General features: G+C 40.8%; 1 protein-coding gene across 1 annotated transcript; it reads right to left on the reverse strand.

Moving 5' to 3' along the window:
* Positions 1-6,675: 6,675 nt before the first annotated feature.
* Positions 6,676-10,801, reverse strand: AARD (alanine and arginine rich domain containing protein). Its single transcript, XM_012751137.3, has 2 exons — positions 10,481-10,801; positions 6,676-6,819 (listed from the first exon to the last, which is right to left on the reverse strand). The coding sequence occupies exons 1-2, from the start codon at positions 10,799-10,801 to the stop codon at positions 6,676-6,678; spliced, it is 465 nt and encodes a 154-aa protein (XP_012606591.1).
* Positions 10,802-11,299: the final 498 nt, after the last annotated feature.

Here is an 11,299-nt window from a genome sequence, read left to right on the forward strand (position 1 = left end):
TCCAATTTGGGTTCTTAAGATTTAATAAAGTCCCATTTTCACTAACTTCTTTAGACAGACCTAAAGAATTTAAGGCAATTTACTTTAGGTCATATAGCTAGTAAGTGGCAGAGCCAGGACTAAATACCGAGGTCAGTGACTCCAAAAACAGGTCCTACAAGCCAACAAGTCATTGTGAGAATTATATAAGCTGATACATGTACAGTTTTTGGCACAATGGCTGGCACAGTGGTAGCTGATTTCATTGCTAGTTTTATTATTATCATTACATTACATGGATGCCTCTTGTACTGGTCCCATCACAAAAAGACAATGGTACTATTGTTCCTGAGGAAGAAATGAAGGCCTGTAACCTCCAACGTTTATCAGTGCCAGGGTCAGGAAGCAGCAAGAGGTACACAGCCCCCTGTGCAGCAGCACCTGACTCAGGCTTCTAGAAGAGTCATCCATCCATCTCGGACTTCCACTGCCCAGCCCTTGGCTCAGGTAGAACTACAGGCTGCCAGACAAGAGGTAGCACAGTGGCATATATTCAATCCTAAACCTAACCATATTTCTCATCCTACCATAACCTTTATTACTATTTAGATCATTAAATATGAAATGTCCAATTTTAAATCAAAAGTGTAGTTTATTATATCTTAAACAAGAAGCAGTACAAGTAATCAAACTATGCTCCTGAACTACCCACACATTTTTGCCATCTTAAGGTTAGCTTGTTTATGACAGCAGAGAAGAAGCCTGGAGAGTGAGTGGTGATAAAATTACAAAAGGCCTTTTCCACAGTTTGTGGAGAATTGAATATTTTTCCTTGCAAGAAGCTGTCCAAAGTCTGGAAGAAGTGATAGTCAGTTGGCACAAGGTCTGGTGAATACAGTGGATGACAGACAGTATCCAAGTCCAGCCTCTGTAGTTTGAGCAGCATTGTTTGTGTGACATGTAGTCAGCATTGTCTTGCAAGAGGATGGGCTTGTCTCTATTGAACAATCTTGGCTGCTTAATCACAAGCATCCTCCTCATTTCATCCACTTGGTTGCAGTACATATCCGCTGTAATTGATTGACCAGATTTCATGAAGCTGTAGTGGATAATACCAGCGCTGGACCACCAAACAGACATCATTAGCTTTTTTTGATGAATATTTGGTTTTGGACTGTGTTTCAGCACTTCATCTTTATCCAATCACTGTGCCAAATGCTTGCAATTGTCAAAAAGAATCCATATTTCATCACACATAACAATACGGTGGAGAAATGGTTCTCCTTTATGTCATGACAGCAAAGAAAGGCAAGCTTCAAGACCATTTCTCTTCTGATGCTCATTTAATTCATGCGGAACCCAACTCTCCAGCTTCTTTACCTTGCCAATTTGTTTCAATTGGTCCAATATTGTTGGAATAGTAACATTAAACCTTGCTGCTAATCCATGAGTAGGTTGAGATGGATTTGCGTCCACTATAGCTTTCAGCTCATCATTATCCTCCTTGGTCTCAGGTTGCCCACGTGGATCATTTTCAAGAATAAAATCACCAGAATGAAACTTCTCAAACCATCTGCATACTGTGCGTTCATTAGCCACATCCTTTCCAAACACTTTGCTGATATTTTGAATTGTCTGTCCTGCATTGGTTCCACAACAGAACTCATATTTAAACTCGAGGGGGGAGCGGGGGCATGTAACCTTAACACTTGTACCCCCATAATACACTAAACATAAGTAAACATTTAAGTGCACTTAAGTGCACATAAAATAAAAAATAATAAAAACACAAATTTTTGACTTATCCATGGTTTCACAAAAGTTGCTCTAAAAACATATTTGAAAGATAATCACACAAGCCAAAACATGCATTTGACAGACTGAGGATGGGTACTGGCACAAGAACAGAGACATAAAACAATGGAACAGAACTAAGAACCCAAATATAAAACCATCCTCATATAGCCATCTAATCTTTGACAAAGCAAACAAAAACGTACACTGGGGAAAAGAATCAGTATTCAATAAATGGTGCTGAGAAAATTGGATAGCCACATGTAGAAGACTGAAAGATGATATGCACCTTTCACCTCTCACAAAAATCAATTCATGGTTGATAACAGACTTAAACCTAAAGCATGAAACTATAAGAATTCTAGAAGAAAATGTTAGAAAAACTCTTATAGACATTGGCCTAGGCCAAGAATTTATGAAGAAGACCCCAAAGGCAATAACAGCAACAGCAAAAAGAAATAAATGGGACCTGATCAAACTAAAAAGCTTCTGCACAGCCAAGGAAACTATCACCAGAGCAAACAGACAATCTACAGAATGGGAGAAAATATTAGCATGCTACACATCAGATAAAGGGCTGATAACTAAAATCTACATAGAACTCAGGAAAAGCACCAAGAAAAAATCAAACAACTCCATCAAAAAGTGGGCAAAGGACAGAAACAGAAACTTGTCAAAAGAAGATAGACTAATGGCCAACAAACATATGTAAAAATGTTCAACATCTCTAATCATCAGGGAAATGCAAATCAAAACCACAGTGAGATATCACGTATCTCCTTTATCAAAAAGTCCCCAAACAATAAATGTTGGCAGATGCAGAGAGATAGGAACACTCCTACATTGCTGGTGGGACTGCAAACTAGAACAACCTCTGGGGAAAGTAAATGGAGATACCTCAAAGAGCTAAAAGTAGGACAACAATTTGATCCAGCAATCCCATTACTGGCCATCTATACCCAAAGGACAAACAGGCATTCTATAAAAATGACACGTGCACTAGAATGTTTACAATAGCACATTTCACAATTGAAAAAATATGAAAATGCCCCAAGTGCCCATCAATACATGAGTGGATTAATAAAATGTGATATATGTATACCATGGAGTTCTGCCCAGCTACAAAAGACAATGGTGAGGCCGGGCGCTGTGGCTCACGCCTGTAATCCTAGCTCTTGGGAGGCCGAGGCAGGCGGATTGCTCAAGGTCAGGAGTTCAAAACCAGCCTGAGCAAGAGCGAGACCCCGTCTCTACTATAAATAGAAAGAAATTAATTGGCCAACTGATATATATATAAAAAAATTAGCTGGGCATGGTGGCGCATGCCTGTAGTCCCAGCTACTCGGGAGGCTGAGGCAGAAGGATCACTCAAGCCCAGGAGTTTGAGGTTGCTGTGAGCTAGGCTGACGCCACGGCACTCACTCTAGCCTGGACAACAAAGTGAGACTCTGTCTCAAAAAAAAAAGAAAAAAAAAAAAAAAAAAAAGACAATGGTGATCTAGCACCTCTTGTATTATCCTGGATAGAGCTGGAACCCATTCTACTAAGTGAAGTATTACAAGAATGGAAAACAAGCACCACATGTACTCACCATCAAATTGGTATTAACTGATCAACACTTAAGTGCACATATAGTAATAACATTCATCAAGTGTTGGGCAGCGGGGAGCAGAATGGAGGGGATGGGTATATTCACACCTAATAGGTGGGGTGTGCACCATCTGGGGGATGGACACACTTCAAGCTCTGAATTGGATGGGGTAAAGGCAATATATGTAACCTAAACATTTGTACCCCCATAGTATGCTGAAATAAAAAAAGAAAGACTGAGGATGTATCTTCACAATAAAAATAAAATAAGAAGTGTCAAAGTGAAATGTCAGAGATAGCAACGATCAAACTTAGTACTTAAAGAAATCGGACATTTCATACTTAATAACATGATACCATGGCCAAAAAGGCAAAAGAGGCAGCAGCAATGGCAGCAACAATGAAAGCATCCAAGAGAGAGAGCAGCTGGCACTGGAGGGCCTCACGACAGGCCCCAGGCACGCAGGGACACTGGCAATGATTACACCAGTAAATAAACAGAACTGATGGCTACACCCGGGCCCTGGGCCCTGCCAGCAAAAGGGACCAGAGGGAAATAGGATTCTTGTAATTACACTGGTGCAGGCTCAGCCATCATGGGGTTACCCACAGCGAGACTCGGATCTGTCCCCAGACTGGGAGCTGCAGAAGCACCTGTTACAGCAGAAGTCTTTTGGCAAGCCAAACAAAATGTGGATTCATCCAGGCCACCTGTAAAGGAATTTAATGCCTAACAACCTATGCACAGCTCCTAATTGTCATAATTAATTTGGCACCTTTTCACTGGTAGGTGCTAAACAACTACCATATGGTGAAAGCCCATTTCCTGCTAGCATGATTTTTATCCCCCCATAATTAAAGCTGTGAGAAATTGTGTCCTTTGAAACACCCAAGCACTATATTTTCCTCACAAAACTGTTTTTAGTATCTCTTCTTTTGGCCCTTTCTATCCAATATTGTTATGAACACCCTACTTTCTTCAGCTTATCCAGTGACTGCTTCCCTGATGCAGAATTTAGGTTATAATTATTTTCTCATTTTCCCCTCCAGCTGGCAGTAGTTTGGTCCCTTCCATCTCATATATCTCTAAAATGTCAGTGTTGCTCTAGCTTATTTAAAAAACCTAGAAAGAGGGGAAATGTAATCAGCGCTGTTGCATCCTCACATCCCTCAGAAAAGTTTCTCGCTGATTCTTTGTGAGCCCCAGCAGCTAACGACCAGCATCTGAGCGCCATGGCAAAGAAAAATATGCAAACTATCATGTGGCTTCTGCCACTTAAAAAAGTGAAGGGTATCATGCTAGAGTGAAAACAAAGACATTTAATAAATGCAGCATCCCATGTATCAACCTCCCATTATATCTCCATATAGCACAGCTAATATCACAGGCCAACTCTGCTCATTAGGACTTCCGTAAATGAGATACTTTTGAAACAAATAGTTTCTTATTCTGTTTCTCTACTTGTCACCCCTAACTGATACAGTGATCCAAAGCTTATCACTAAAAGATATGTGGGGAAGGGACAACAACAACCTTGCAATAAAATAGTGGACTTTTTAAAATCTGAAAATGTGAAAAACAATGCATCCATTTTCAGAAGTTCTCTTTTCAGTTTTCTTTGTTTTGATCCCCAAATATACTACGGTCTCTTTCTTTTGATCCCCAAATATAGTACATTACCGGTATAATCAAATGAGTTATGTGAATATTAACCAGTGTCAGTAATCTGTGTTCTGTAAGGAATTGAGCTTACACAATAACTCACCTTATTTTCTAAGGACAAAATAAAAATTATTGACAAATATTAAACTTTAAAATGTACTTGAGAATGATTGTCCCAACATTTAAGTACAAGCTTTTTCAAAAATCAGATCACAAGGAACTCTGCCAACTCTTTGCTCAAAAGTTATATAAAAATTTTTAACAAGAAATAAATAGGAAATCTATTTTACACATAACTTTAAGATATTAGTCATATAGGCCAAGAGCTCACATGTAGAATATCTCAAGGAACCCAGGGATTAGACATGAGGATGCCACCTACTGCTCAACTGACAGTGTCCTATACATTGAACATGGTAATACCTTAGTTTTACAGAGGGAAGAAATTAAATACCAATGGGCTACAATAATTTACTTATTGTGGGGGAAAAGTTAATTACAAAGTAAACTTGGTCCAATTCTCAGATCCTCACACACAAAACAACTTACATTTATTTTTAAAAGAGAAAGACCATATCCCTTGTTTCTCCTTTGTCTTCAAGAACAAATGTTTATTGTTTATTAAAAATTAAAATTACATAGATTGTTATAAATTAATTTTTACTTTACAGACAATAACATTATTAATATAACCTACATCTGCAACTTTTTTATTAACTTTTTATTTTCTGTGTTAAAAAGACAGCATTTTTAGAGTATAGTTAGATATCTAATACAAAAATAAGTTTTAACTCCTAAAAACTGAACAATTGTATTAGGAACTTTTTGGATACAAGTTATGAAACTCTAACTTGAATTAACTTAGGCACAAGGAGATTTTACAAGAAGCATACCAGACTATTTCATGTATATAAACAACAGCAAGGACTGGGGTTTTATACAGCTTGTCCCCAGGGATAAGAAACAGCAGCACTCTTCCCTTCTCTTTTGTGATTCAGTGGTTTAGTTTCCACCTGCTTTATTAAGAGCTTGAGCTTTCTCACGTGGTGGACACCAGCAGCTTCCAAGCCCCTTATCCCACAGCTTCTACCCACTTAGGGCCAGTTCAAAAATTCCTGAGGACAAATCGACCTGCTGCCTTGACCTGCATCACTACATTCGGGAAGGCGGGGCACCCTTAATGGCAGATCACCTAAAGGGCATGGTTGGAATCCAGGTAGAAGTAAGTTTCCCAAAAAGGAGGGGTGGGGAGATACTGAACAGGCTACTGGACAGACAAACCAAGGATAAATAATCAAGTAAAACAAAAACAAGAACAGATTCTGCAAGTTGAAGCAACGCCAGTAACGTAAGGTGACTCAAGATGGAATACTGGAAGTTGGCATTAAGGAACCCATTGATATTTATTTTTTAACTTTTTTTTATGTCCCAACCAAAACAATGAATAAATAACTTTAAAACTTGATAACACACCATTTTCTCTCTCCCCTCTCTCAGGTGTTTTTCATTACTTCCCCTCGGCAACTCTTAAGTTTTTGGTCTACAAATTGCCCCTCAAACCTTATGTAAAGTGTCTATAATGTTACTGTCAGAATTATTTCAGAGTTGTCTGTTACTTTTAGAATTCAGATCTTCAAGTATGCATTTCCTTATTCTGGATTCATGTCATTATCTTTCGGGCTTTGAGATTCTGATGCGATTTCCAGTTCATACTCCCTTTTCAATTGCTGCATTTTCATGTTTAGGTCCAGCAAAGTTCTAGCCAGCTGGTGGTTTTGGAAATGCATTTCCAGCTAAAATATATAAAAAAGAAAAAAAAAGGAATTTTATTAGCCTGAGATACAGATCAAATGAAACTACTCTCTGCACAGAAGAAATAAGGAGTTTGTAGGAAAGGAAAATAAGATATCAAGAAAGATGTATTTCTCATCTTATTCTCCAGTTCTGTTTGGCCTGGCTATAAAACTGACTTTCTACATGACAAGGTAAAATCCAGATATATAAATAGCTTTTGAAATGGCCTTGAAATGAAAACAAAACTAGCTGATGCACAAGGTTGTCCATATGAAAAATAGCTATGCACTGAAGGCTGTTTTCAAGCAATGGCATGTGACCCACGACAAAATCATTTATCTTTATGAGTTTTCTGAGCCACGGGATAACTGCCTACAGCCACCTGAGTATTCAAGATCGGTGCCCATTTACTTGATTACTTGTCATTTCAAGTTTTCAGGATGTTAAATGGTCTCCCTGCCAAGCAAAAACATTTAACGACACCTTAGAGGCACATGTACAGTTATGTGTACTTATATAATCTAACACTTTTCACTCTGGAGTGAAACCTGTTGTATAGCAAGGTTGATTTATACCCTCCTTCAATGGGAGTTTATGAAAGTCCTTGTGTGTTAAAAAAAAAAAAATAGACCTCTAGGGCATGTTACCGAGTGGCGGTCCAACAAAGCTTAGTCCAATATAATCTTTTTATTATAGCTAAAACTGATCTACTATTTGTATATTTCTTCATTAGGATCTTGTTTAATGCAGTTCATGAGGAATTTGCATTCTCTGCTTAAAACCCTCCATCAACTTGTCAATAGAAACCACCCCACGATGAACCAGGGCAGTGTGTTGGTAAAAAACAATTATTGGTAGTCACCTCCTAATCTGAAAAACAAAGCTTTTGGATAAAATTATCCTTCAGTTTTCCTCTGAGACATTTTTCTTCATTCTTTCCCAGCACCTGGAAAACCATTTCTCAGATATCAAGAATTAGCAAAGAATAAAGTAAATGAACATACAGCAAACAAACAGCAACAGCACCCACACAACCACCACCACAAAGAGCCCATGCACTTTGCCTACAGGAAGTATCAATTGTCCAGCGCAGCCCAGATGCTTTATCATCCTGCCCTACTTTTCCAATCTCACTTCCCAGCCCTCCTCCCTATGTCAGTTCCCACTGCAGCTGGTCAGAAACCTTGCCAGTCCTGGAATAAGTGCTGAGCCACATTTCCTTCTAAGCCCTCTGTTTAAGATGCCCTTTGTCACCTCTCTTTCTGCTGGACCCAGTCAAATGCCAACTAATCTGAGAAGCCTTCCTTAATTGCATGGGCAGACATAATTATCTCTTATCTATGTTTCCGTGGCATTCTGTATATGCGCCTCTCACAACACTCAGACTAGACTAGACTGATGATTTTTCAGGGCAGAATGTGTATCTCATTCATAATTCCATCCCCAACTGTGAGTGTACTGCCTGGGCACACAACCTGGTATGTTCCCTGTGTGTTTGTTAAAAGACTGAGTGAATGAATGAATGAACAGTTGAACATCCATCCTGCACTTTTAGGCCAAGAATCAGAGAGTAAAAGTATTAATAATGGTTTACCATCTAAGTAAGTATGTGTAATTCACACTTATTTAGGAAATTCAAATACGAATGGTTCTTTAACTTTTCTTTCATCATGGATATGTCTGACAATATGATGAAAGCTATGAACTTCTGAGGAACATCTATACTTTATGCACATCAAAACCTTTTCATGAAATTTTAGATATATAGAAACCCTGGAACCCATTCACGGGCCCTAGAAATCAATGCATCTTACTTAAGAAGATTAAATCAAACAGAAAATAGTGTAAGTAACAACACAACTCTAACTGAACTTGTTCATCATCATTTCTTACACAAATAAGATCCTAATATATGATATATGCACATATGTGTATGGATATATGCCAATTCCTATGAAAATCTGGTTAACAGCCCATAATCAAAAACTACTTCTTGTAGTGGTGATGATATTAAGCTAAAGTATCCACATCTTCTGCCTCTTCCTCATGACCAATCACACACATTGGTGACATGTTTGGTCAAGATGTTGGCCATGGTCTGTAACCCAAAAGACAGCATCTGTGTATGTATAAAATTCTCTGGTTCCTTTCCAGAAAAACTATTGATTTTTGATATGTATATATTTGTTCTTTTTAGGTACAGCCTCCAAGATCTATAGTAATCGTTATCATAATAACAAGAGCCATTACATAGTGTTTGCAATCTAAGCACTTCATATAATATTATCTCATACAAGCTTTACAGCAAGGCTGTGCTATTGTAATCTCCATTTTACAGATGAGTAAACTCAAACTGGCTAATTAACATTCCCAAAGTTGTAGGGCCAGCAAGTGTTAGCAGAGCCTGTAAATGTTAATGCTAGGATTTGAACCCTCATCTGTTTAGAGTTTTATTCCCTACCTTCTGCCACCCTCAATAAATTACTTGTCAAAAATTCCTATTGGTGGAGCAACTTGTTATGGTTGAAATGTGTCTCAGCACTTATTCAGTATAATCTCTTCACCTAAATGGGAGGCAAGTGAGGCTCAGGAAGAGGTAGTGACATATCTCAGGTCAGCAGCAAGAAGAGCCAGGTCTTAGCCTTGGGGTCTGTCATCCTGGCCCATACCACAGGCTTCAGGCGGGTGCACTACCCTGCTGCTTAGACTCACTGCTCAGACTCAGGATGAAAACCTGGTGTTTCTTCAGTATGGTTGCATCAGATATAATGAACACATCCCTTATCAGATTCAGATTGCTAACACGGATAAAATCAGATGTACTACCATATTGTCCTTCCTAAACTCAGAAAGTAAGGTTCTTAGACAATTTGGTGATAGTTGGATCAGTTCTAAAGTCGTGGCTGATTTTATTAATGTTCAGTGCAGAAGAGGAGGTTTTTCCAAGTGCCCACTGCACACATTCATAGGCAGCACCATTTCAGAGTCTTAATTGCTCTTACTCATTTTGTCCTTTTTATGTCTGATTTGGAATTTTTTTAATGAAAAAAACACTCATCTACAATATTTACCCACAATTCTTCCTGTTTAACATTCGGACCTAACCTGTCTAATGTTCGAAAGCTATGATTTTACAAAATACCTTATTATTTCCAGTTGTCTGAATTCTTACCAAGGGAAAACATAAGAGGACAAGCTGCGGGATATAAGGAAAGGGTTGCTGATGGACTCGCTCCATCAATCCCATAAGGGAATTTATTTCGTTGAAATGTCCTCCCCTTTGCTCCATGCATACCCACAGTATATGTTCCCTATAGGGAACTTTCCACCAGGTAGAAAACTATAGAAACAGGTTGGGAAGGGGACGACTTGGGTGTGTCACTGGTGAACTAGGCCCTGATGGGTCCCCTTCCCTCCCTGGCGTGGCTGGGGAGGTGCAGGTGTCAGCACAGCGTCTGGACGCGAGCTGCCACCCTCACCGTCTCGCCCCCTCCGCAAAGATCAGTGGCCAGAGACCAGCTCTCCCTCGCCTGGAGCAGCTCCCTTTGGCCTCCCCAGGTAAGTCATCGGGTGGGTTAGGCGACCAGAGGCTGTGGAGCCCAAGGGGAGGACCAACGGAGGGGGCGCCCCGAGAGCCGGCCGCCCAGCCCGCGCCCTCACCAGCTCCGCGCGCAGACCGGCCAGGGCGCCCTCGACGCGCGCCCGGCTCTGCTCCTCCCGCTCCGCCGCCGCCGCCGCCCGCGCGCGCCGCGAGCCCCAGTGCCGCACCGCCCGCTGCAAGGCGCGCGCCAGCCGCCCTCTGACGTCCTCCGGCCGCGGGCTGGCGGCGGGAGCCTTCTGCTGGACATCGGTGCTCTTGCAGTCCCCGGGGAAGCTGCGCTGGGGACACGCGGGTGGGAGCCAAAGCCCAGTTCTGCGTGGGACTCCAGGGGGCCCCCAGGAGATTCTCTCTCTGCAGCGGCCGGAGTCTCCTGGGCCCATCGCGGAGACCTCTGGTCCCTTCTCCAGCGCTCTTGCTAAAGATTTGTTTCCAAGTTTGAGGATTAGGGAGGGTCAAGGCGGGGGCGTGGGGCGCAGACACTGCTCAGCCACTCAGAGATTCTCCTGTGCTCCCACCCCCAGCTCTGTCCTCTCTACTTCTCTTTACAACACGGGGAGGAGGTTGTTCCCATCACTCAGAGTAGAGGTTGCAAATGGGTCATTTTTTTCTTGATCCTTGGAGTGAAAATGAGTCTTTCTAACAAGACTTGTGGACTGAGCAGTCAACCCACGAAGGTGCAAGTCGAGGTACAGGTGGAAGGTTTGGGTCCAAAGGTGAAATATTTTGACACAGTTGCTTTGATTATTTAATACTTCATTCCTTTAAAACAATTTCTTTTCTGACTGTAGTATCTGCCAGGCACTTTGCCAAGTTTTGAGAATGTAAAGACTCATTAGACCTCTTATCTTTCCCCAGGCATTGCCCACAATCAATGGGGA

Source organism: Microcebus murinus, chromosome 7 (assembly GCF_040939455.1).
Source record: "Microcebus murinus isolate Inina chromosome 7, M.murinus_Inina_mat1.0, whole genome shotgun sequence".
In the NCBI taxonomy this organism is placed as follows: domain Eukaryota; kingdom Metazoa; phylum Chordata; class Mammalia; order Primates; family Cheirogaleidae; genus Microcebus; species Microcebus murinus.